The following is a 27571-nucleotide window of genomic DNA, read 5'->3' on the forward strand; positions in this document are numbered from 1 at the left end:
CAGATGTCTATTTCTCATTACACTTTTTAATCCACCAAGGCATTTACTCGCTTCTTTCAATCTACATTCTGCCTCCACCCCAATTCCTCCCTTTCCTGCCACATTTGCACCCAAGTATCTAAAACTATCCACTTCCTCGTCTCTCACCCTTAATGCTCACTTCCAGCCTGCTGTCTCTCTCTCCCCTCATACATCTCATCACCTTACCTTTGCCCACATTTATCTTCAGCTTCCTTCTTTCACACACCTCAAACTGTCACTAACTTCCTCAATCCCTCCTCTGATCCTGCTAAAAGTGCAGTGTTATCAGCAAACAACAACTGGCTTATTTTCCACTTTTCTCCATTTTCTTTACTTACTAGTATAGCCACCCTTTCTCTCCCTCGTCCCCTCTTCACTCCTGAGTACCTCCCAGCTACACTCCCAAACTCACTCTTGCCCCTCCCTTTCATTATAGTTTCACTCAAACCCAGCACACCCATCTTTCTTCTCGTAAACATACTGCCTATCTTTCATTAATAAGCTATATAAATCGTTAGTTTGTCCACATTTGGAATATGCTGTTTCTGTATGGTCACTGAATCTCATTAAAGACATTGAGAGATTGGAAAAAGTGCAATGGTGAGCCACAAAACTGATTCCAAATATAAAAAATAAATCGTACGAAAATTGACTAAAGCATATGAATCTGTTTTCCCTAAAAAAAGTGTAGACTCAGAGGTGACGTGATAGGTCTTTTAAGATTTTAAACGGAATTGACATCAAAAGTGACAAAATTTTCACACTGAATGACAACCAGACAAAAAACAATGGTCTCTAACTGCCCGGAAATAGATTTAATTTGAAAGTGGGTAGAAACAACTTTGCCAACTGTGTAGTTAATGAATGGAATATACTTCATGCAGAGGCAGTGCAATGTAGTTCAGTTTGAAGCTTTGAGAATTATTTAGATAAACACCTAAGCAAGATGCTGTAATGACTACCATTTATTTTATATTATTTGTTAATTGTTTCGTTATTTGTCCATTTGTTTATTATCATTTGCTTGATTCTCATTATTATACCCCGTCTGGGGTATTGGCTGCATGTTGTTATGGCAAAGTAGCATGCAGTTGATACTTTTGGGTCTATATGGGGCGCCCCTATGGACTAGAGCCACACATCATTTTGTCTGCGATAGAGGAGGACTGCTCACAGAGAAATGATGACACTTTTATTACTGCTACTGTCCCTCCATTATGCTGACCCCCAACCCTTTGTTGCTGTCCTGTACAATTTTTTTTAATTTAATTTCCTTGTTTCACCTACCCTGTGGTGGGGGGAAAGAATACTGCCACTAAGTATTTCCACTTGGATTGTAAGAGGCGAGAAAAACGGGACGGGGATTGGGACCAGGCATCCTTCTCCCTGTAACCCCACAGGGGACATTCCTAAAAAAGTAAAAGCATAAGAGGGTCTAGGAGTTTTCCAACCAGCACCCTAAGGTTTGGGTCATTTAATGTGCGTGGATGTGGTACAGATGAGAGTAAAAGGGAAGAGATAGGCAGTATGTTTGTGAGTAGATGGATGTGTTGGCTTTAAGTGAAACTAAGTTGAAAGGGAGAGACAAGTGTGAGTTTGGGAGTGTAGTTGGGAGGTTCTCAGGAGTGAAGAGAGGATGAGGGAGAGAAGGGGTGGCTATACTAGTAAGTGAAGAGACGGGTAAATGTGTAGTGGAGTGGAAGGAGGTTTCTTCAAGGTTAACTAGGAAAGTGTGAGTTTGGGAGTGTAATTGGGAGGTTATCAGGAGTGAAGAGAGGGCAAGGGAGAGAAGGGGTGGCTATACTTGTAAGTGAAGAGATATGTAAACATGTAGTGGAGTGGAAGGAGGTTTCCTCAAGGATAATGTGGATGAAGGTGAAACTTGGAAAGGAAATGTGGGTTTTTGTAAATGCATATGGGCCTGGTAGTGAGAAGAGATTAGAAGAAAGGGAGGCTTTTTGGATAGATTTAAATGAGTGCATAGAGGGATTAGTGAGGAATGTCAATGTAGTAGTATTGGGAGACCTTAATGCTAGGGTAGGAAATGAACCAATAGATGGAGTGGTTGGGAAATGTGGAGTTCCAGGAAAGAATCGTAGTGGAGAGTTGATGGTGGAGATGTGTCTTTAAAGAGAGTTGATGATAGCAAATACAGTGTTTTGGAAGAAAGTCAAGCATAAGGACACATGGGAGAAGGTGGTGGATGGAATGGTGGTAGATAGGGTGTTAATGGAAAATGTAGTGGTAGATAGGAGTATAATAGGAAGAGTTAAGGATGTACATGTTCTAAGGGGAGAGAGTGGGGGAATATCAGATCATTTTTTGGTGGAAGGTAAGTTGAGAGTGGAGGATAGATGGAGGAAGAGGAGAAGGACAAAAGGTAGGGAGGTGCTTAGAGTGGACTCTTTAAATGAAAAGGAAAAGGAGGAGTACAAGAAGAAGCTGAGAGAGGAGTGGGAGGGAGTGAAGGATAGAGTAGAGCTAGGAGTGGAGGAGGAATGGGGATGGTTCAAGGAGGGAGTTACAAAGTGTGCAAAGATGGTGTGTGGAACAAGAAGGATGGGAAGAAATAGAAGGAAGGGTAGTGAATGGTGGGATGAGGAAACAAAGAAGGGTGTAGAAGAGAAGAAGCAAGCTTTCACAGACACAAAATAGAACAAGCGAGTCATATGAGAGGTACAAAGAAAAGAGAAGTAAAGCACAAGGTAAAGGAGGCAAATGGGAGAGCAGATGTGAAATGGTGGAAGAGTATGTTAGAAAATATTGAAAATGATAAAAAGATGTTTTGGAAAGGAATTAAGAGAGGAAGAGGAGGCGAATCAAGTAGAGAAGAAAAGGTAAAAGGTGCAGATGGAGAGATGATAATGGAAGAGAAGGCAGTAAGGGGAAGATGGGCAGAGAATTTTAGGGAGTTGCTAAATGTGAAGGAGGATAGGGAGGGAAAGATAGTTGCAGTGGGAAGTGCCAAGAAAATGACTGTGATGAGTGAGGAAAATGGAGGAGAAATAAGGAAGGATGAAGTGAAGGCAGTTGTTAAGATGATGAAAGCAGGTAAGGCACCTGGTCTGGATGGATGCCATGCAGAATGTCTAAAAAAAGAAGGTACATTGATGGTGGACTGGCTGGTGAGGTTATTTAATGTTTGCTGGAGAGAGGGTAGAATGCTGGAGGAATGCCTGTATAGTTCCACTCTACAAGGGAAAAGGGGACAAGTGTGAGTGTAGTAGTTTCTGAGGGATTAGTTTGTTAAGTGTAGTTGGGAAGGCTTATGGGAGGATCTTGATTGAGAGGATTAGGAGAGGAACAGAGGGAGTAATTGGTGAGGAACAGTGTGGGTTTATTACAGGTAAGGGTTGTGTAGATCAGATCTTTGTGGTAAGACAGATATGTGAGAAAGCTATAGGAAGTTAAGGATGTTTTTTGGGCTTTTACGGATTTGATAAGGCTTAGGGCAGGGTAGACAAGAAGGCACTGTGGGAGGTACTGCAGATATATGGGATAGGAGGAAAGCTATTAACCCCTTCCATACGGTGCCGCACACGTAGGCGTCATGGACTTAGATCTCGGTGGCAGCAGCCAATGCCAGCCGTACGACGTGTCGCAATAATATTCGCATCATAAAATATAGTCACCGCTTATATCGATCGTTCTCTCTTCACCCGTGAATTTTGATAACCATAGAAAATGCGATTACAAAAGAATTAGAAAGAATGTCATTATGGAGGGGCGACTACAATAAATATAATCAAGACGCCGATATGGCAGCCTCGCGAATACACTCGCTCCCCATGACGCCTACGTGTGCGGCACCGTATGGAAGGGGTTAAGAGCAGTCAAGAGTTTTTATGAGAGTAGTAGAGCTTGTGTTAGGATTAGAAATGGAGAGAGTGAATGGTTTGAGGTAAAGGTGGGACTTTGTGAGGGATGTGTTATGTCGCCCTGGCTGTTCACTCTATACATGGATGGGGTGGTGCGAGAGGTGAATGCTAGGGTGGTGGGTCAGGGGTTGGAGATGGTTAAAGAAAATGGAGAAAAGAGGGAAATAAGCCAGTTGCTGTTTGCTGACGACACTGCGCTTGTAGCAGGATCAGAGGAGGGAGTGAAGAATTTAGTGACAGAGTTTGAGGTGTTTGAATGAAGGAAACTGAAGATAAATGTGGGCAAAATTAAGGTGATGAGATGTAAAAGGGGAGAGAGTGACCGCAGGCTTGAAGTGAGCATTAAGGGTGAGAGACTGGAGGAAGTGGATAGTTTTGGATACTTGGGTGCGAATGTGGCAGGAAAGGGAGGAGTGGGGGTGGAGGTAGAATGTAGATTGATAAAAGCGAGTAAATGCCTTGGTGGATTAAAAAGTGTATTGAGAAATAGACATCTGGGAATGGATGCTAAGGGGAGGTTATATGAAGTAGTGATTGTACCTACAGCACTATACGGGGTAGAAACATGGAACATAAGAGAGGAAGAGAGAAGGAGTTTGAATGTGTTTGAGATGAAATGTCTGAGAAGTATGATAGGGGTTACTAGGCTGGATAGAGTGAGAAATGAGGAGGTGAGGAGGAGAACAAGGGTGGAAAGGGAGTTGGGAGATAGGGTTGATGAAAGAGTATTAGGATGGTTTGGACACATGGAAAGAATGAGTGAAGAAAGAATAGTAAAAGAGGTGCGGAAGGCAGAGGTTGAAGGAGTGAATATGAGGGGATGTCCTAGGATAAGATGGATGGATGGGGGTAAAAGGGGCATTACAAAAGAGAGGAATGTCTGTAGAGGAAGGACAGGAGAGGACAGAAGATAGGGGTGAATGGAGAAGGGTTGTGTATGGATGATGCTGTGATACATAAGGGGGAGTGGGTGGGGGATGGGGGGTGAGGAAGTATGTATGAGAAATAATTTGACACAGCCTGAAGGGATTTCTCCCCGTCTTCTCCTTTTCTGCATGAGGGGATGGAGAGGGGGGTCGCCAAATTAATGAAGTGGCCTTGCTGTGGATGTGCTGTGTCTTGTGACACTGCCTCTGACCCAGGGCAGTGGACAGGATGCAGGGATGACCTGTCATCCTGGAGGTACCAAGATGAGAAGGAGGTAGAAGGGTGGAGAGGAGTGGAATATGTAGGGGATGGAATGGGTGGGAGTGGTTTCTATGCCTTTTTCGTTTTGGCTACTTCCTGTGTAAGGGGGAAAAGAGCCTTTGGTATATGTATGTATGTACAAGGAAAGTTATTGAAATGGAAGATTTCTTGAATGGGAAAAAAATGATGTGGTATTTCAGAGACAAAACCTCAAACTGGGAAGAAATGATAAGTGGAGTCCCACAAGGTTCTGTATTAGCTCTGATAATGTTTGCCATATATATAAATGACATGGATGGTGTAGAATGTTATATGAACTTCTTTGCAGATGACGCAAAACTACTAAAGAAAGTACAGAGGAAGACTATGAATCTCTACAGAGAGACCTGGATAAAATCTGGGAATGGAGCCAAAAATGGGAAGTGAACTTCAACATAAAAAAATGTAGTATAGTGGAGTTTGGAACAAGTAAAAATAGAGTATCTGGTACAAAGGGAGTAAAAAAGTTAGCTCGGAAAAGGACACTAGGAGTAATTATTAACAAAGACATGTCACCAGACAAGCGTATTAACAAAATAGTCGGAGAAACCTTCAATTTACTAAGATCAATGGAGGTGGCCTTTGACTACTTGGTTGAGGAAATGCTAAAGAAAATATTAGTCACACTGATAAGACCAAGATGGTATGCAGTGACACTATGGACACCCAGTACTAAAAAGAATATAAAGAAATTAGAAAGAATCCAAAGAGCAACGATAAATATGGCACCAACACTTTCTAGATTAATATATGAACAAAGATTTTCCAGACTGGAACTACCAACCCCGGAACAAAGAAGAGAAAGAGGAGATCTACTGACCATCTACAATTATGAAAGGGATGTCCTTGACAGAGAAGATTTATTAAAGTATGATAAAAGAAAAACAAGAGGACATGAAAAGAAATTTAAACAGGATAGTTATAGAAGAGATCTGAGAAAGAATAGTTTCCCACACAGAGTGGTGGATGTCTGGAACAAATTGGATGAGGCAACAGTGTGTGCAAAAACTATACAAGAATTTAAGATCAAACTAGAGGTTGAAAAATACAAAGACGGGTCACTACAAACATAGCTCCCTTCCCATATAATACAACTAGGTAAATATAACCCTGAAACAAAGAAGAGAAAGAGGAGATCTACTGGCTATTTACAGAATTATGAAAGGGATGGAAGTCCTTGACAGAGAAGATTTATTATAGTGGGATAAAAGAAAAACAGGACATAAAAAGAAACTTAAAAAGGATAGTTATAGAAGAGATCTGAAAAAGAAAAATTTTCCACATACAGTGGTAGGTGTCTGGAACAAATTGGATGAGGCAACAGTGTGTGCAAAAACTGTACAAGAATAAAAAAAAAAATAGATGCTGAAAGATACAAAGACGGGTTACAATGAGCATAGCTCCCTTTCCGTATAATACAACTAGGTAAATATAACTGGGTAAATACATACATATACCAATAGCTTTTCCCCCCTTATAAGGGAGCCATAAGCCCACTCCCACCCATTTCATCCCCACATATTCCCATTCACCACCCTCCCTCTTTTCTTGGCTCCTCCTGGATGACAGATCATCTCTGCATCTGGCCCACTGCCCTTGGTCAGAAGCAATGTAGCAAAACACAGCACATCCATAGCAAAGTTGCTTCATTTAATCGATGACCCCACCCCTTCATCCCCTCATGCAAAAAAAAAGAGAATATATATATATATATATATATATATATATATATATATATATATATATATATATATATATATATATATATATATATATGTGTGTGTGTGTGTATATTTGTATATGTATCTATGAAATGGAGGTATGCTTTGACTTGCCCCCTCCTCTAATGATATAAAAGGGAAAGTGCCTTTGATATATGTGTTTGACTTTGGCCACTTCTTTTGTAAGGGGAAAAAAGCCCTTGGTATATGTATGTATGTGTGTCTTTGATATGTATGTATTTGTTTATATAATTTTTTTTATTTATTTATTTTTATTTTAGGCCATCTGTAACACAGTCTTTGCCTGTGTCAGTATCTCAAAATACGAGCATCAGATTTGCTCCACAACCATCCTCTGTACCTCCATCACCAAGTGCCACTGTCCTTCAGCTTTTGTTAAGGTATGTAGTAGACTTTAATCCAAAATGATATTTCTCATAAGATATATACAGGTACTGATTAATACATACATGCTTATACCAAAGGCCTTTTCCACCTTACAAGGGAAGTGGCCAGTCAAAAGGCATAATTTTATTCACATCCATTTCTTCTGTAACAATTTTTGTTATTGTTTAATACTTAAACTTAATAAATTAGAATTGGTAGTGAGTGAATAGCATACAGTAAGCTCATTACCATATGTGACTCCAAATACTTAACCCATTAAACTTCGATGACAAGAATCTTGTCATCGGAGTTTAATGGGTTAAAACTCTTCCAGCCTCTCTTTAGAATTACTTCCAACCTGTCACCATCATCACTCCTTGTACATTTCATCACCTTACTTCAGCCTACATTTACTCTCAGCTTTCTCCACTTACACTCTCAAACTCTGCCATCATATACATTTAGTTTGTCCTTAGACTGAGCTACAAGTGCACTATTATTTGCAAACATCTGACTCATTTCCCACTTTCTTCCTCTCTCACTCGTCATCTTCAAGCCCCTTTGTAGCATTCCCAAGTTTACCTCCCACACCACCCCTTCCATACACACAACCCTAGCACAGCTCTATCATCACCTCAAACCATTTCTCCCTCCATGCTTGACCCTCACCCAAGCTCTACTACTTATGTAAAAACTTTTGACTACCCTCAACAAACTTTCCCATATCCCATATATCTACAACACAATAATTCACATGTCTCCTTTAAATCCATGAAAACTTATAAGACACTCATCTATTTATCTATCTATATATATCTATCTATCTATATCTATCTATCTATCTATATATATATATATATATATATATATATACATACATACATTGGGCTTTTTCCCCCTTATAAAAAAGGTAGTGAAGTCAAAATGCACATACCCACTCCCACTCATTCCACTCTCATCCACCACCCTTTCCTCCCTCTTATCATATCTCCTCATGTATGACAGGTCAACCGTGTCTCTCGCCCATTGCCTTGGGTCAGGAGCAATGCAGCAACACACAGTACATTCACAGCAAGACCTCCTCACATCAACCCTATCTGCCATCTCCTTTTCCACCCCTACTCTCCTCCTTACCTCCTTGTCTCTTAAAAGCACTAACCAAAATTGCAGATTACCTGATGGGCAAGCAATACCAGTTGAAATTCCTGCCACTCCTGTTGTCTCTTCGGGAACATCGACTTGTACCACTTCTACTTCCTCTACCTCCTCACTGTCCTCGTCATCCATTACTGGATCAGGAGGGACCACTTCATCAAGCGAAAAATCTGCACAGTCGTTTGCCAAATTGGTAAGTAGAATTTTGGCTGTTTTGATTTTCATGATATTATTGGTCCACACTGCTTAAATGAGAAGGAGTAGGAGGAGTACCAGAAGCTGAGAGAAGAGTGGGAAAGAGTGAAGGATAGAGTAAAACTAGGAGTGGAGAAGGAATGGGGATGTTTCAAGGAGGGAGTCACAAGGTGTGCAAAGATGATGTGTGGAATAAGAAGGACTGGAGGAAATAGAAGGAACAGTAGTGAATAGTAGGATGATGAAGCAAAGAAAGTTGTAGAAGAGAAGAAATGAGCATTCACAGATTGGTTACAACATAGGACAAGAGAATCAGAGGTACAAATAAAAGAGAAGTAAAGCATAAGATAAAGGAGGCAAATAGGAGAGCAGATGTGAAATGGGATACGAGTATGACAGAAAGTTTTGAAAATAATCAGGAATGTGTAATGTCACCCTGGCAGTTCAATTTATACATGGATTAGGTGGTGCAGGAGGTAAATGCAAGGGTAGTGGGTCAGGGATTGGAGATGGTTAAAGAAAATGGAGAAAAGTGGGAGATAAGCCAGTTGTTGTTTGCTGATGACACTGCACTTGTAGCAGGATCAGAGGAAGGTTTTAGGAAGTTAGTGAAAGTGTTTGGGTGGTGTGCAAAAGAAGGAAGCTGAAGATAAATGTGGGTAAAAGTAAGGTGATGAGTGTAAAAGGGGAGAAAGTGGTAGCAGACTGGAAGTGAGTATTAAGGGAGAGAGACTGGAGGAAGTGGATAGTTTTAGATTCTTGGATGTAAATGTGGCAGGAAAGGGAGGAGTGGAGGTAGAGGTAGAATGTAGATTGAGAGAAGCGAGTAAATGCTTTGGGGGATTAAAAAGTGTAATGAGAAATAGACATTTGGGAATGGATGCTAAGAGTATATTATATGAAGGAGTGATTGTACCAACAGCACTGTATGGGGCAGAAACATGGAACATAAGAGAAGAGGAGTTTGAATGTTTGAGATGAGGTGCCTGAGAAGTATGGTAGGGGTTACTAGGCTGGATAGAGTGAGAAATCATGTGAGGAAGAGAATGGAGGTGGAAAGACAGTTGGGAGATAGGGTTGATGAAAGAGTATTGGTATGGTTTGGATACATGGATAGAATGAGTGAAGAAAGACTTGTAAAAGAGGTGTGGAAGGCAAAGGTGGGCGGAGCGAACATGAGGGGGTGACCTAGGATGAGCTGAATGGATGGGGTAAGAGAGGCATTGGGAAAGAGGGAAATGTCTGTTGAGGAAGAACAGGAGAGGACAGAAGATAGGGGTGAATGGAGAATGGTTGTGTATGGATGATAGTGGAGTGGGTGGGGGATGGGGGTGAGGGAGTATGTGTGAGAAATAAATTGATGCAGCCTGAAGGGATTTCTCCCCATCTCCTTTTCTACATGAGGGGACAGAGAGGGGGTATCGCTAATTTAATGAAGTAGCCTTGATGTGGATGTGCTGTGTCTTGTGACACTGATTCTGACCCAGGGCAGTGGGTGAGATGCAGGGATGACCCATCATCCAGGAGGAGCCAAGATAAGAGGGTGGATGGGAGTGGAGTATGTTAGGGATGGAATGGGTAGGAGTGGTCTTGATGCCTTTGTTTTTTGGCTACCTCCCTTATAAGGGGAAAAGCTTTTGATATATATAATAAAAATGAGTTGGAAGGAGATTAAGAGATGAAGAGGAGGTGAACCAAGTAGAAAAGAAAAGGTAAAAGGTGCACATAAAGAGATGATAATGGAAGAGATGGCAGCAAGAGGAAGATGGGCAGAGTATTTTAGGGAGTTGCCAAATGTACATACATACATATACCAAGGCTTTTTCCCCCTTCCAAGGGAGGTAGCCAAAAAGGGAAAGGCATAAAAACACTCCCACCCATTTCATCCCTAAATACACTCCACACCCCTCCCACCCTTCCTCTCATCTGAGCACCTCCTGGATGACGGGTCATCGCTGCACCCTGCCCACCGCCCTGGGTCAGAAGCAGTGTCGCAAGACACAGTACATCCACAGCAAGGCCGCTTCATTTAATCGGCGACCCCCCCTCTCCGTCCCCCTTTGCATATAAGGCGAGGACGGGGAGAAATCCCTTCGGGCTGCGTCAAAATTTACTCACACATACTACCCCACCCCCCACCCCCCGCCCATTCCTCCTCATGCAATCACAACATCATCCATATACAACCATTCTCCACTCACCTCTGTCTTCCATCCTCTCCCTTCCTTCCTCAACAGACATTCCCCTCTTCCCCAAAGCCCCCTTCACCCCATCCATCCACCTCATCCTAGGACGTCCCCTCATGTTCACTCCCTCCACATCTGCCTTCCATACCTCTTTTACTAGTCTTTCTTCACTCATTCTTTCCATGTGTCCAAACCATCCTAATATTCTTTCATCAACCCTATCTCCCAAATCCTTTTTCACCCCTGTTCTCCTCCTCACCTCCTCATTTCTCACTCTATCTAGCCTAGTAACCCCCACCATACTTCTCAGACACCTCATCTCAAACACATTCAAACTCCTTCTCTCTTCTTCTCTTATGTTCCACGTTTCTGCCCCATACAGTGCTGTTGGCACAATCACTCCTTCATACAGTCTCCTCTTCGCATCCATTCCCAAATGTCTATTCCTCATTACACTCTTTAAACCACCAAGGCATTTACTCGCTTCTCTCAATCTACATTCTACCTCCACCTTCACTCCACCTTTTCCTGCTACACTTGCACCCAAGTATCTAAAACTATCCACTTCCTCCAGTCGCTCTCCCTTAATGTTCACTTCCAGTCTACTGCCACTTTCACCCCTTGTACATCTCATCACCTTACTTTTACCCACATTTATCTTTAGCTTTCTTCTATCACATACTCTCCCAAACTCTGCCACCAGCTTCCTCAATCCCTCCTCTGACCCTGCCACAAGCGCAGTGTCGTCCGCAAACAACAGCTGGCTCACCTCCCACTTTTCTCCATTTTCTTTAACCATCTCCAATCCCTGACTCACTACCCTAGCATTCACCTCTCGCACCACCCCATCCATGTATAAGTTGAAAAGCCAGGGCGACATAACGCATCCTTGACGAAGTCCCACCTTTACTTCAAACCACTCACTCTCTCCATTTCCAATCCTAACACATGCTCTACTACTCTCATAAAAACTCTTGACAGCTCCCAAAAGCTTTCCTCCTATCCCATATATCTGCATAACCTCCCACAGTGCCTTTCTGTCTACCCTATCATAAGCCTTTTCCAGATCCATGAAAGCCCAAAAAACATCCTTCCCTGGTCTGGATGGATGTCATGCAGAATGTCTGAAAAAGGGAGGTGCAGTGATGGTGGACTGGTTGGTGAGGTTATTTAATGTTTGCTGGAGAGAGGGTAGAGTACCGGAGGACTGGAGTAGTGCCTGTATAGTTCCTCTTTACAAGGGAAAAGGGGAAAGTGTGAATGTAGTAATTTCAGAGGGATTAGCCTGTTGAGTGTAGTAGGGAAGGCTTATGGGAGGATCTTAATTGAGAGGATTAGGAGAGGAACAGAGGGAGTAATTGGTGAGGAACAGTGTGGATTTAGGACGGGTAGAGGTTGTGTAGATCAGATCTTTGTGGTAAGACAGATATGTGAGAAAGCTATAGGAAAGTTGAAGATAAATGTGGGTAAAAGTAAGGTGATGAGATGTACCGTATTTTTTGGACCATAAGGCGCTTCGTACCATAAGGCACACCCGTAATTTGCTATTCCCTGTCCTTACATAAGGCGCCTGACCGTAAGGTGCACCTGGTCTTGTCATCGGATAATCATGCATATGTGAGTGCATTCAGAACTGAACATTTTCGTTGTTGAATGAGAAAAATCGGTTGGGATTGAGCAAAATTACAAAAATAAATTATATATATCTTTTTTTTTATCAGTGAAATCAGACCACCTCCATGGACGGTCTGCCCTGCCAATACCCCTAAAAAACAACATAAACACGTTACGGTAATTGTGGGGAATAAAACCAACATTAGCAGTTTTATTTGCGGAATTCTCTATTCACTTAAAAACACAAGATTTATTACAAATGATGGTAAATTTTTAGTTTCGACCATGGGCGCAATGTAGCAATAGAAAATTAATCATTAACCTCTTCACTCCGGGCCAAAATCTCGCGGGCAGCATTAGCTGTCAGACGTACGATGTGTCGTAATAATACTCGCATCATAAAATATAGTCACCGCTTATATCGATCGTTCTCTTTCACCCGTGAATTTTGATAACCATAGAAAATGTGATGAAGACAGTTTAGAGAGTATGTCATTACGCAGGGGCAACTACAATAAATATAATCAAGACGCCGATATGGCAGCCTCGCATATCCACTTGCTCCTCATGCCGCCTATGTATGCGGCACTGTATGGAAGGGGTTAATTTTGTAAATTATAATGTATCAACGTAATATGCAATTTTGTGAACGAAAATAAAAAACAAAAAAGGTGCTAAAACAGATTTCGTAAGTAACAAAGTCGTGTTGGACGAATGGTACGTCATGTTTGTTATGATAGATGCCGATGTTGAAGAAATGAAAGGATAATAAATTCGTATAACCTAACCTAACCTAACCTAACCTGTGTTTAATAAATCATTACCTGCAAATTAAATGTCATTCGGCTCGTCCTCGTTGTCGTCGTCGTGAGAGACATTGGCAGGCTTTTCAACCACTCTCTCAGCTTGCAGGGTATACAAAGTTCTTGCAGCTTGAATGAATGCATGTATCTTCGCTCCATAACATTCCTTCAAGAAAATGTACCTGGCGAGGTACTGTCGGAAGTACCGAGGCCGTTAGTTGACAGACGACAAGATGGCGTCTCGATCCTATGCCACCAACTTCGTTCATTAGCTTATTTGCTTGTAGCAAGGTATTTTTTATTTTCATTTCCGCCCACAAAATTGCATATTACGTTGATACATTTTAATGTACAAAATTGATAATTAATTTTCTATTGCTATATTGCGCCCATGGTCGAAACTAAAAAAAAATACCCAAATGACTACAGTCGGAGTGGAGCGAGATTAGACCAATGCAAAATGGCTGTCTGTGTTGTGGACACTATCATGTCATAGCCATGATAGCGTGAATGAATGCGGTGGCATGGACTCGAAAACTGTCGAAGTTTTCGCAATTTTCTTGTCAAGATACATGCATCTTGGTTATAACTTGGTTGTAACTTTTGCTAGGCCTATGCACTGTCGCCGTTGGCAGGCTAGCTACAAAACGTGTCAAAATAGTACGTCACTGTCCGAGGCATTTTTTTGCACTGAAGCCACACATAAGGCGCACCTCACGATAAGGCGCACCACCCGATTTTGGCCGATTTTAAGGATTTTGCCCGTGCCTTATGGTCTGAAAAATACAGTACAAGGGTAGAAGATGGCAGCAAATTGGAAGTGAGTATTAAGGGAGAGAGACTGGAGGAAGTGGATAGTTTTAGATACTTGGTTGTGAATGTGGTGGGAAAGAGGGTGTTTGTGTGTAGATTGAGAAAAGTAAGTAAATGCCTTGAGGGATTAAAAATTGTAATGAGAAATAAACATTTGGGAGTGGATGCTAAGAAGAGATTGTATGAAGGAGTGATTATGCCAACAACACTGTATTGGGCAGGAAGGGTTTAAATGTGGTTGAGATGAAATTCCTGAGAAGTATGATAGGGGTTACTAGGCTGGATAGAGTTAGAAATGAGTAGGTGATGAGAGCAGAGGTGAAAAGGGAAATGTGAGATAAGGTTGATGGAAGTGTATTGGGATGGTTTTGACACATGGAAAGAATGAGTGAAGAAAGACTAGTAAAAGAGGTGTGGAAGGCAGAGGTGGATGGAGTGAACATGAGTGGGTGACCAAGGATGAGATGAATAGATGGGATAAAGGGGGGATTGGGAAAGATGGGAATATCTGTTGAGGAAGGATGGGAGAAGGCAGAATATAGAGGGGAATGGAGAATAGTTGTATATGGATGATGCTGTGGTGCATGGAAAGGAGTGGTTGAGGAATGGGAGTGTGATGGATTATGTATGAAAGATATTTTGATGCACCCTGAAGGGATTATTCCCTGTCTTGTCTTTTTCTATATGAGGGGATGGAGAGGTGGGGTTGCTGATTAAATGAGGTGGACTTCCTGTGGATGTGCTGTGTCTTGCTACTTGACTTCTGACCCAGGGCAGTGGGTGAGATGCAGGGATGACCCATCATCCTGGAGGAGTCAAGAAAAGAGGGAAGAAGGGGTGGTGAATGGGAGTGGAATATGTGGGGTGAAATGGATGGTAGTGGATATATTCTCTTGTCTTTGACTACTTCCCTTGTAAGGGAAAAAAAATGTTGGTATATGTATGTAAAAGGGAAATATGGGCTGACCCCCACCCCACCCTAGAAGGGAAAGAGGTATTTTGGTATAAGCATGTATGTATTTATATATATGTATATATATATATATATATATATATATATATATATATATATATGTTTTTATTTTTTATTTTCTTTATTATTATTATTATTATTATTATTATTATTATTATTATTATTTTTTTTTTTTTCAGAAATTAAAGCAAGTATTAGCATCAAGCAGTAACACAGCAGCACGGCCAGGCACAAGCAAAGCATCGAAAGCCAACACAGCAGATCGTATAGCTGAGATGACTCGCAACAGAAACCCTAGTGGTACCAGCAGTGTAGATGTAAGAAGAATATTACTTCTGTTGATGGAATTGACTATTTTTAATCGGTGCAGTAGAAGAGAAAGAAAGTTGTATTGCTTTTTTGGTTCATGTTAGAAATATGTATATTGCATTTACATCATTCTCCCAATTTATCTATCATTGTATCTCATTTTAAAGTTTACTGATACATGAGTGCATTTAGTGAAATATGTTTGGACAAAAATGAATTACCATGGAACATAAGAGAGGAAAAGTTAAAATGTGTTTGAGATGAAATGCCTGAGAAGTATGGTAAAGGTTACTAGGCTGGATAGAGTGAGAAATGAGGAGGTGAGGAGGAGAGCAGTGTTGGAAAGAGAGTTGGAAGATAAGGTTGATGAAAGTATTAGGATGGTTTGGACACATGGAAAGAATGAGTGAAGAAAGATTAGTAAAAGAGGTGTGGAAGGAGTGAACATGAGGGGGGTGACCAAGGATGAGATGAATGGATGGGGCTAAAGGGGTATTGGAAAAGTGTGGAATGTCTTTTGAGCAAGGAAGGGAGAAGACAGGGGGTGAGTGGAGAATGGTTGTGTATGGATGATGCTGTGGTGCATGGAAGGGAGTGGGTGGGGGCTGAGAGAGTGTGTTATGCAGCCCAAAGGGATTTCTCCCAATCTTCTCTTTTTCTGCATGAGGGGATGGAGAGGGGTAGTCACCAGTTAAATGAAGCTGCCTTGCTGTGGATGTGCTGTGTCTTGCTACATGACTTTTGACCCAGGGCATTGGGCGATGCAGGGATGACCCATCATCTAGAAGGAGCCAAGAAGAGAGGGAGGGGGGATGAATGTTGTGCCTTTGCTTTTGGCTACCTCCCTTGTAAGGGGAAAAAAATCTGTTGGTACATTTATGTATTTTTGTCCTTGTCAGAGTGAGTATGGGGATGATTATGGTGGAATGAGTGGAACTCCAAGACGGCGCCGACATTCTTCAGCTGATGAGGACCCAGCTCTTAAAAGGAAAAAGTTTTTAGAGAGAAATCGGTAAGTAGACTCATTTAGTTAAACTGTAAATAGTCATATAGCTTGGATAGTCGTACGAATAACAAAATTGTTTTGTTGAAGTGGAACAAAATTAGCAATAGCTCCGAATTTTTTTCCAGTGCTGCTGCCATTAGGTGCCGAGAAAAGAAGAAGAAGTGGATTAAAACATTAGCAGCTAAATCAGATGAGTTGAATAACATCAACCTAAAACTTCAGGGAGAAGTGTCATCCTTGCGGGCAGAAGTTGCTGCTTTGAAATCAATGTTGCTTCAGCACAAAGATTGCCCTGTCACACTTGCCATGCAAGGTAACACAGGAATCCAATTCTGCCTTGAAATAGTTAAGATATTTGTCAGAACAGATATTACCTTTTTAATTGATATGGTTATTTAATAATAAAAAAAAAGTATATGGAGTATGAAAACTTAGTAATAGATTGTTAAATATCATTGGATGGTAGACTAAATTACTATCCCTTATAAGGAGGAAGAAGCCATTTGTATATATATATATATGTATATATATATATATATATATATATATATATATATGTATGTATGTATATGGATAAAAAAAGAGAGATAGAATTTGTAAAATGGTGTCATTATTACCAGTTCTGTTGATCAAATGTTTTTTTCCCAACAGAAGGCAGCGAACCATGTGAGAACCAAGCAAGCCTTTTGACCCCAAGGGTGCTCCCTCCCACTAGTCACAACCATAAGCGCACTAGATCTCTTTCCCTACCATCCATATCACCATCAACTGATACCTCCGCACCAATCAATCTATCCAACACATCAATAGCTGTCGTCCCTACTGGTGTTCCATCACCATCATCATCTTCATCATCTTCATCATCCATTTCAAATTGCACACAGGGAGGAATGGCCATTGGACTTTCCACCTCTTCAGCTGGAAAGGTTAGTAATGAAACTCCAAAAGTGTGTGTGTCTCTCTCTCTCTCTCTCTCTCTCTCTCTCTCTCTCTCTCTCTCTCTCTCTCTCTCTCTCTCTCTCTCTCTCTCTCTCTCTCTCTCTCTCTCTCTCTCTCTCTCTCTCTCTCTCACACACACACACACATACACACACACACCTTGTTGTCATTTTTGGGATGTAACAATATGTTTTCGTGTGACCGGTAATATATCCAAACCAGTTCTGGAAATCATAGTTTTTAGCACAGAATGGAGGGTAGCAATGATGAAAAAAGAATCAACAAACCAACTAAGAGGGGATTGGATATGACTGGAGTGGAGTTGCCACTGGGAGTGATCCCTAAGAAGACATGTACTAACGTAACTCCGGAGACGACTGTGGTATGATTCTGATTTATTTTCGAGTTTTAGTAGGGAAGGGGGAGCAATGGATAAAACTATGGACATGGAAAGAGATATAAGGATTAGCAGAGCAATAAGGAATCGAGACATCAACAACTTGGCAGAAGAATTGATTGATTTAAAATTAGACCATAAAGCTTTACAATTAGAGGTATCAAACTTATACACAACAAGATGATAATAAGGCAATGAAATTATAGAAAAAGTGGACTGAGTATGATTTAAAGAGAAAATGAAAGAAAGAAAAATGAGGTCAGAAATAAAAATGAACTGAAGAAAGAGGTAAAAGAACAATTTTAAGCAGTAACCGAAAAGATGGAAGAATCAATCAAAGAGACTGATCTGAATGAAATAAAAAATTAGTGGAAACAGGAACATGAAAATAAAAAACTCATTCAAACAAATAGTACAGCAGCAGGTAGAAGAGAATGCAAAAGTAACCGTGATTAAGGTGATCAAAGAAAAGGAAAACTGGGTGACACAATGGACAAGGACAAAAAGAAATGCATTGTGGTTTATGGTATCAAAGAAAAACACATGTACACAAATACCAAAGAGAACAAGAAGAGAAAGAAATTGCGAAGGAGATACTGAAAGCGGTTCAGGACAAGGGACAGAATTTAGAGAAGGAAATCAATGACGTGCATAGAATGGGTACACTCCCCCCAAAAAAAAACTGCAGGCCAATGAAAATTAAACTAAAAACTCAAATGACAGTGGAAGAAATACTATTAACCACTTCACTCCAGACTTAAATCTCGCGGGCAGCAGCCAATGCCAGCCGTACGACGTGTCGTAATAATACTCGCATCATAAAATATAGTCACCGCTTATATCGATCGTTCTCTCTTTCACCCGCGAATTTTGAAAACCACAGAGAATGGGATTCAGGGCACATTTGGGAGAATGTAAAAACACAGGGGCGACTACAATAAATATAATCAAGACGCCGATATGGCAGCGTCACGAATCCACTTGCTCCTCATGACGCCTACGTAGGCGGCACCATATGGAAGGGGTTAAAAGTGGCAAAACTAGTAAACAGTGAAAACTTAAAAAATGTGTGGATAAAAAAGGAAGCGAATGAAGAGGAAATAAAGATAGGACACTGAGAAATTAAGCTAAAGAAAAAATGAGAAAAGATCAGAGACTGATTTTTTTTTTTTTTTTTTTTTTTTTTTTTTTTTTTTTTTTTTTTTTTTTTTTTTTTTTTTTTTTTTTTTGTGCTGGATCTGAGATTGAGAAAATATTACATCAGAAAAATGGAAACATATAAAAAAAAAAAAAAAAAAAAGAGAGAAGAAAGGAAAAAATTGAAAGGGGATACAAACATGGATGGTATTTCTGGAATAAATTAAATGACTATTTGTCAATAGAGAAACCAGACATAATGGGAATGGTGGAGAGAAAATTGAAAGGTCCTATACAGTCAAGGATGGTGGGACAAGGTTTATACAACCTTTGGTAAAAAAAAATAGAATGGATAAACAGGGGCGAGGAGTTATGTTTTCGACTTAAAAGGGCTTAAATGTGATAAAGATAGCAGAAGGTAAAGAAAATGCAGAATTGATCACAAAGTAAAAAATAGTATGAAAGGCAGAAAGTTCATAGTTATATATGTGCCCCCTAAAACTAAGACTTGGTCTGACAGTGAACACTCAAAATTACTGGAAGAGACAAAGAATGAATTAACCGATACATTGAAATATGGAGAAAACATAGTAATTATGGGTGACTTTAACGTAAAGGAAATAAATTTGGAAGAATTGACATTAAACGGGAACTCTGGGGCAACATCCTACTGGGTCTGACCATTGATTATACATTGACTGAATGGGTCAAAGAAAACATTAGATATAGACACAATGAAGAACTATCGAGACATGACTTGATATTCACTTCTGAGCCTGAAACTGTTGACAAAATAAATTATAAAACACCAATTGGGAAGAGTGGCCACATACTAATAGAGTTCAAGCTAAAGAACAAAATGTGAGAAGAAATGAGAAACACAGAGAAGGAAGATTAATGTACAACAAAACTGACTTTGTAAAACTTAGAAAAAGAATTCAAAACGCTAGTTGGGAAAAATTTGCAAATAATGAAACAAAGATGGAAGAGAAATGGAACATTTTTAAAGAAATATATAAGGAGGGAACAATTAAACATGTACTTAAGCAGAAACAACAAACATAAAGTGTTGGTATAATAAAAAGTGTAGTGATGCTAAACAGAGAAGAGACCAAGCCTGGAGAAAATGGAAAAAAGACAAAAAAGTGACTAATGGCAAACATACATCAAACTGAGAAATGAATGTGTAGATATACGTAGAGAGGAAAAAACTAACTAAAAAAATATATAATGCGAAGACCAACCTAAACTATTTTACAGATATGTAAAAGATAAACTAAAAGACAAACATGAAATAGTGAAACTGCATGAGGGTAACAAAGAATCAGTAGAAGATGTAGAAATGGCTGAAGTAATGACCAGTGAGAGAGACTGGAGGAATAGGGTGCCAATAAAAATCAAAAGTTAGAATTTTTTATCATACTTTATGGGGATTCTGCATTATACTGAGGAACTACTGCATGCAAATTTTCAGCATGGTTGGGTGATATTTAGGGGTGGCAGATGACAATTTTGTAATTCTACCTTCAGCTATGTAAGGGAAGTTCTCTTTTCAAGTGCTTCATGGAAATATTCTGCCTTTTTTTGGCAAAATTTTCCTTCACCCAGCAGCCCGCTTGTCCCCCTGCACTGCGCACACACAGTATTAGCCCCTCGGTAGGGGGTTATCATGGGAGACCACTCCACTCATTGTCATCATGCTGGCCGGGGGAGGGTCTCCTTGTAGGAGGTACTGGGCTGGTGGCGGCGGTGGTCTTCAGTGACCTGGAGGAGGAATTGGCGCTGTTCCTTGTCTTTCGTCGGGCAAAGATTGAATGTTTGCATCAGCACCACCCCTCGCTCTGCCGGGTCATTGGCCACATGCATTCCTTCTATGAGGTGGCAGGCATCACCGAACATCTGCTCTTCCCACTTTCGTGGATTTGTGGAAAGGAAGTCCGGCAAGATACTGAGAATATCCAGGAGGCTTTGAGACCTCTTAGAGGCAAATGAAGACAGCATTGCTGTTGTTACACTCTCTTCTGGAATATTGATATGTTTGGGGGCTTTCTCTGCTCCTTCTCGGTGCAGGATGGCTTGGGTAATGGCTTGTTTGGTAGAGGGAGAGAGCCATGGGTCGAAGAGGGACAGGCCGATCAGGTGTTCACTCAGATACCAGAAATGACGGTTCAGTACCTTGAAGCATGCCTTTCCAAGAGGAGAATCATGGTATTCCAGGAGGTCCTTTCCGAGTTGGAGATCATTGGCTGGGGCGTAGGTGGGGAGTGTGGACTCGAACCAGCGGATGATGTAGACCTCAGAGATGAAGAAGGAGAAGCGCTTGAGGCCTGTGATCTCCCCTGGCGTGACCAAGCTGGTGATCTCTCTGAACAGCAACATCTTCAGGGAGTAGATTATGCGTGCCATCCACCGCGCTCGGTGGAGAGCACCAGGGCACGGGATCGTCATCTTGGGAAGAGCACCTCCAAGGAAGGTGATAGTGAGCTCTGCCAGTTCCCTGTAGTTTTCTTGGGGCTGCTTCTGGATCATGATATCATTCAGGGATTCGATGATGGCTTCCCTCTTGGCAGCCAAGGTCTAGGGGGAGTTTGGAAAGAGGCTGGATTGCCGAACGATCGATGAACTGCCAGTACTCCTTGATTCGTGAAAAGATGTTGATCTCAGGGCCAGAAGAGGGTCCCAAGCATGAGGCAAAAGCCTTTTCAACTAGAAGTTCATGCACGTGGTGACGGCAGGCAAATGAGAATAGGGGCTGCTCCATCTTTTCCTGCAGTAAGGTGCAGGCTCCGTTGACATCGCCAGTGTTTGCACTGGTGGTGTCGAAGCACATCCCTATGACGCGATCACTGATTCCCCAGTCTTCCAGACACTCAAAGACAGCTGTGGCAGCAGCCTCGCCCGTCCCCGCACACAGCTTTGGAACACCCAAGAGTTTCTCCACACCTTTACCGGTGACAATGATGGTGAGCTGGTCGGCCCAAGATCCGTCATCTTGAGAGACGATTTTACCATCTTAGTGGACAGTGAGGGGAGTCTGCAGACTGAATGCCTCCTTGATTTCTCCTGCCAGTGACGCCCGGTACTTGGCTCTTGCCTTTGGATGGACTCTGGGTTGAGGACGAGTTCCTGGGGATCATGGCCCAATCTACTTGCCGTTGCAGCTGTGATTCAAAGAGCCTGACAGCTGCTGGCCCCCATCCGATCCAGTGCACCCACTAGATCAGGGGACGTGATCGTCTTGGTCCCCCGCATTCTCACTTGCTTGAGCAGTGAGGCTACTTCCTCACCAGATGAGGAGGGCGATGAGGGACGGACTGGACTGGAGAATGCGGACGACGAGGATTCCAATTCCATGGTCTACTCTGCCATCGCCGACTGTTCACATCCACCACATGCAGCAGTTCTCTCTCGTTGACGGACCACAGCTTCCAACTTCTTTTCATGCCCCGCCATGGAACCCTGTCTCCCCTTCTCCCGCTGTGCCATGAGGAAGTCCTTGTACTCCTTGATGGTCATCAGGGCAAGCACATCAGCGTGGGCCATGTCCAGAAGGTCTGGGAGACTTTCTTCAAATGTTTTCTGCTTCTCCCGGGACTTGATTCCTGTATTCCACTTGCTCTTCTGCAGAACCTTCCCCTCTTCAAGAAAGGAAACAATCTTTCTCCAAATGCTTGTTTCTGCCATCACCAGAATCCGGGCTCGGAGCCAGAAGTCCAAAAATTCCTTGGCCACCTCCACAGCACTGTCAGGAACGGTTTTCTTTTGATCCTTGTGATAGAAGAAAAAGAGGCAGAGGGTATCTTCTCGGCTTGGGAGCTTGGCACCAGTTGTGCACTTGATGCTATGTCCGACTAACCAAATCTCACTCTTTTTTTGGGTAGCCATGACCTGTAGGAAGAGATAGAAAACTTTAAAGTCATTCCGCCACCACTAAATATTAACCAATCCTCCTTAACCCCTTCCATACGGTGCCGCACACGTAGGCGTCATGGACTTAGATCTCGGTGGCAGCAGCCAATGCCAGCCGTACGACGTGTCGTAATAATACTCGCATCATAAAATATAGTCACCGCTTATATCGATCGTTCTCTCTTCACCCGTGAATTTTGATAACCATAGAAAATGCGATTACAAAAGAATTAGAAAGAATGTCATTATGGAGGGGCGACTACAATAAATATAATCAAGACTCCGATATGGCAGCCTCGCGAATACACTCGCTCCCCATGACGCCTACGTGTGCGGCACCGTATGGAAGGGGTTAAACTTTGCACATAATAGTGTCTCAACACAATGCAGAATTCCACCAAAGTAGGTGAAATGGTAAAGAAAATACCAGTCACACTGATAAGGTCAAAATTGGAGTATGCAGCGACACTGTGGTCACTCAGTACTAAAAAGAATATAAGAAAAATTGAGAGAATCTAGAGAGCAACTATGAAGATGGCCCCAACACTATCAAAACTGTCATATGAAGACAAATTGTCAAAACTAGAACTACCAACTCTAGAACAAAGAAGAGAATAAGGTGACTTGTTGATCATCTACAGAATTATGAGAGGTATAGAAGTCCTTGATAGAGAAGACTTACTAAATTGGGATAAGAGAAACACAAGAGGATATGGGAAGGAGCTCAAAAAGGACAGTTATAGAAGAGACCTGAAAAAGAACAGCTTTCCCCATAGAGTGGTGAATGTATGGAACATACTAGAGGAAACAATAGTGTGTGCAAAAACAATACATGAATTTAAGAGCAAATTAGATATGGTGAGATACAGAGATGGGACACCATGAGTGTAGCTCCCCTCCTGTAAGATACAACTAGGTAATTACCTCATTTAACTCCTCCCATACAATGACACCTACATAGGCATCATGAGGCATGAGTCGATATATGAGGATGCATTGGCATTTTGATTATATTTTGTAGCTGAGTGACCCCCATATTCTGTAAAGTAGCTTGATCATGTTTTCTGTGGTTTTTAATGTTCAGAATGAAAGAGAACAAGTAATGCAGCTGTAAATTCATATTTTGTAATAAGAGTATTGTGGTGCATTATCAAATCATTGTACACCAGGCAGTTAATGCTGCCCATGAGAATTTGATTCATATTGAAGAAGTTAATAACCAAATGGTTCACCACTTGCAGATGGTTGCATCCCCTTCGTCTGGAGCACAAGCCTTGAACCTGTCCAGCAACCTGATAACCACCAGTCAGCCTCGCCATATTCTAGCTCGTGCAGACACCCTTGCTCATCAGTCACAAGTGAGTAGAGTTTAGTTGTATTTACCTAGTTGTATTATACGGGAAGGGAGCTATGCTTGTGGTGACCAGTCTTTGTATCTTTCAGAATTATTTTTTTTCTTAAAATCTTGAATAGTATTTGAACACACTGTTTCTTGATCTAAGTTATTCCAGGTATCCAGTACTCTGTGTGGGAAGCTATTCTTTTTCTGATCTCTTCTATAGTTATCCTGTTTGAGTTTCTTTTCATGACCTCTTGTTTTTCCATTGTCATTTTTTAGTAAATCATTCCTATCAAGGATTTCCATTCCTTTCTTGATTCTAAATATAGTCAGTAGATCACCTCTTTCTCTTCTCTGCTCCAGTGTTGGTAGTTCCAATTTGAATAATCTTTGTATGTTAATTTGGAAAGAGCTGGTGCCAACTTTGTCATTGCTCTCTGTATTCTTTCTACATACATATACCAAGGCTTTTCCCCCTTACAAGGGAGGTAGCCAAAAAGGAAAAGGCATAAAATCATTCCCACCCATTCCATCCCTGAATACACTCCACACCCCTCCACCCTCCCTCTTATCTTAGCACCTCCTGTATTCCTTCTAGTTTCCTTATATTCTTTTTTAGTACTGGGTGACCAGTGAATTGATTATTTTGTTTGGTAAAGTTTAGAAGATGCAGTTAGGAATAGGAGTGATGGGAGCCTGCTGCTTGTCTTCAGATCATGTCTGTACCCTTAGTTCAATTTGGAGGCTTCATTCTGGACCAGGTCAAAGGTATGTATTAGCTTCATATTAGCTTCACCTATCTTTCCTCCACTTTTTTATGGAGAACTAACAGTCAGCAAGTACTGTTCTATTCTCCTTACCACCAGTCATGTAAAAACAGATCCTCACCAATAGACAAATGCAAGGACCAACCTAAACTATTCTACAGCTATGTGAATGGGAAACTAAAAGATAAACAAGGGTATAATGAATATATAGAAGATGTAGAAATGGCTGAAATTATGAACATTTTAAATCTGTATTCATAGTTGAAAGTACACAAAATTGGGATGAAGGACAGAGAAAAATCCCCCTAGTGAAAGATGATGGATGATGCTGTGATGCATGAGTTGGAATGGGTGGTGATGGGGGGTGAAGTTTTATGTGTGAGCAAAATTTGACGCAGCGCGAAGGGATTTCTTCCCGTCTTCTCCTTTTATGCATGGGTGGACGGAGAGGGGGGGTCGCCAATCTAACGAAGCAGCCTTGTTGTGGATGTGCTGTGACTTGAGACACTGCCTCTGACCCAGGGCAGTGGACAAGGTGGAGGGATGACCCGTCATCCAGGAGGTGCCAAGATAAGAGGGAGGGAAGAGGGTGGAGGGGAGTGGAGTGTATTTAGGGATGGAATGGGTGGGAATGGTTTATATGCCTTTTTCTTTTTGGCTACCTCCCTTGTAAAGGGAAAAAAGCCTTTGGTTTTTGTATGTATGTACATACATATACCAACGGCTTTTTTCCCCTTACTAGGGAGGTAGCCAAAAAGCAAAGGCATAAAAACCACTCCCACCCATTCCATCCCTACCACATTCCACTCCCTTCCACCCTCTTCCCTCCCTCTTATCTTGGCACCTCCTGGATGACGGGTCATCCCTGCATCTTGTCCACTACCCTATGTCAGAAGCAGTGTCACAAGACACAGCACATCCACAGCAAGGCTACTTCATTAAATCGGCAACCCCCCTCTCCATCCCATCATGCAGAAAAGGAGAAGACAGGGAGAAATTCCTTTGGGCTGCATCAAAAATTTTCTCACATATACTCCTTCTCCCCCCCATTCCACCTAATGGATCACATCATCCATATACAACCATTGTCCATTAAAACCCTGTTTTGTGTCATTTCCCATCCTTCCTCAACAGACATCCCCCTTTTCCCCAAAGCCCCTATTACCCCGTCCATCCATCTCATCCTAGGTCGCTACCTCATGTTCACTCCTTCCACATCAGTCTTCCACACCTCTTTTACTAGTCTTTCTTCACTCATTCTCTCCATGTATCCAAACCATCCTAATACTCTTTCATCAACCCTATCTCCCAACTCCCTTTCCACCCCCATTCTCATCCTCACCTCCTCATTTCTCACCCCTATCATACTTCTCAGACACTTCATCTCAAACACATTCAAACTCCTCTCTTTCTCTCTTATGTTCCATGTTTCTGCCCCGTACAGTGCTGTTGGTACAATCACTCCTTCATATAATCTTCTCTTAGCATCCATACCGAAATGTCTATTCCTCATTACACTTTTTAATCCACCAAGGCATTTACTCGCTTCTCTCATTCTACATTCTACCTCCACCCCCACTCCTCCCTTTCCTGCCACGTTTGCACCCAAGTATCTAAAACTATCCACTTCCTCCACTTGCTCTCCCTTAATAAGTCTGCTGCCACTTTCACCCCGTGTACATCTCATCACCTTACTTTTACCCACATTTATCTTCAACTTCCTTCTTTCACACACTTTTCCAAACTCTGTCACTAACTTCTTCAATCCCTCTTCTGATCCTGCCACAAGCACAGTGTTATTCGCAAACAACAGCTGGCTTATCTCCCACTTTTCTCCATTTTCTTTAACCATCTCCAATCCCTGACCCACCACCCTTGCATTTACCTCTCGCACCACCCCATCCATGTATAAATTGAACAGCCAGGGTGATATAACATCCCTGACGAAGTCCCACCTTTACCTCAAACCACTCATTCTCTCCATTTCTAATCCTGACACATGCTCTACTACTCTCATAAAAACTCTTGACAGCTTCAAAAAGCTTTCTTCCTATTCTGTATATCTGGAATACCTCCCACAGTGCCTTCCTGTCTACCCTAGCATAAGCCTTTTCCAAATCCATAAAAGCCCAAAAAACATCCTTCCCCTTTCCTATAGCTTTCTCACATATCTGTCTTACCACAAAATCTGATCTACACAACCTCTACCCGTCCTAAATCCACACTGTTCCTCCCCAATTACTCCCTCTGTTTCTCTCCTAATCCTCTCAATCAAGATCCTCCCATAAGCCTTCCCAACTACACTTAACAAGCTAATCCCTCTGAAACTACTACACTCACACTTGTCCCCTTTTCCCTTGTAAAGTGGAACTATTCAGGCACTCCTCCAGTCCTCCAGCACTCTACCCTCTCTTAAACAAATATTAAATAACCTCACCAGCCAGTCCACCATCACTGTACCTCCAATTTTCAGACATTCTGCATGACATCCATCCAGACCAGGTGCCTTACCTGCTCTCATCATCTTAACAACTGCCTTCACTTCATCCTTCCTTATATCTCCTCCATTTTCCCCAGTCATCACTGTCATTTTCTTAGCATTTACCACTGCAATTACCTTTCCCTCTCTATCCTCCACATTAGCAACTCCCAAAATTACTCTGCCCACCTTCCTCTTACTACCTTCTCTTCCATTATCATCTCTCCATCTGCACCTTTTACCTTGTCTTCTCTACTTGATTCACCTCCTCTTCCTCTCCTAATTTCTTTCCAAAACATCTTTTTTTTTACTTTCA

At 41.7% G+C, this 27571-nt stretch overlaps 1 protein-coding gene across 10 annotated transcripts in view; it reads left to right on the top strand.

The window, feature by feature from the left end:
• Window positions 1–27571, top strand: part of Atf-2 (Activating transcription factor-2) — a 102295-nt gene that overhangs the window by 37444 nt on the left and 37280 nt on the right. For all 10 annotated transcript variants that reach the window (XM_076182114.1, XM_076182111.1, XM_076182112.1 and 7 more), the window contains exons 7-13: window positions 7129–7248; window positions 8405–8582; window positions 15153–15290; window positions 16182–16294; window positions 16414–16601; window positions 16940–17214; window positions 23912–24028. In XM_076182114.1, coding sequence (XP_076038229.1) covers window positions 7129–7248; window positions 8405–8582; window positions 15153–15290; window positions 16182–16294; window positions 16414–16601; window positions 16940–17214; window positions 23912–24028 — 1129 coding nt within the window. The remainder of the gene's footprint in view (window positions 1–7128; window positions 7249–8404; window positions 8583–15152; window positions 15291–16181; window positions 16295–16413; window positions 16602–16939; window positions 17215–23911; window positions 24029–27571) is intronic.

Source organism: Oratosquilla oratoria, unplaced genomic scaffold, assembly GCF_046742065.1.
Source record: "Oratosquilla oratoria isolate Oo_2021 unplaced genomic scaffold, ASM4674206v1 SCAFFOLD50, whole genome shotgun sequence".
NCBI lineage: Eukaryota > Metazoa > Arthropoda > Malacostraca > Stomatopoda > Squillidae > Oratosquilla > Oratosquilla oratoria.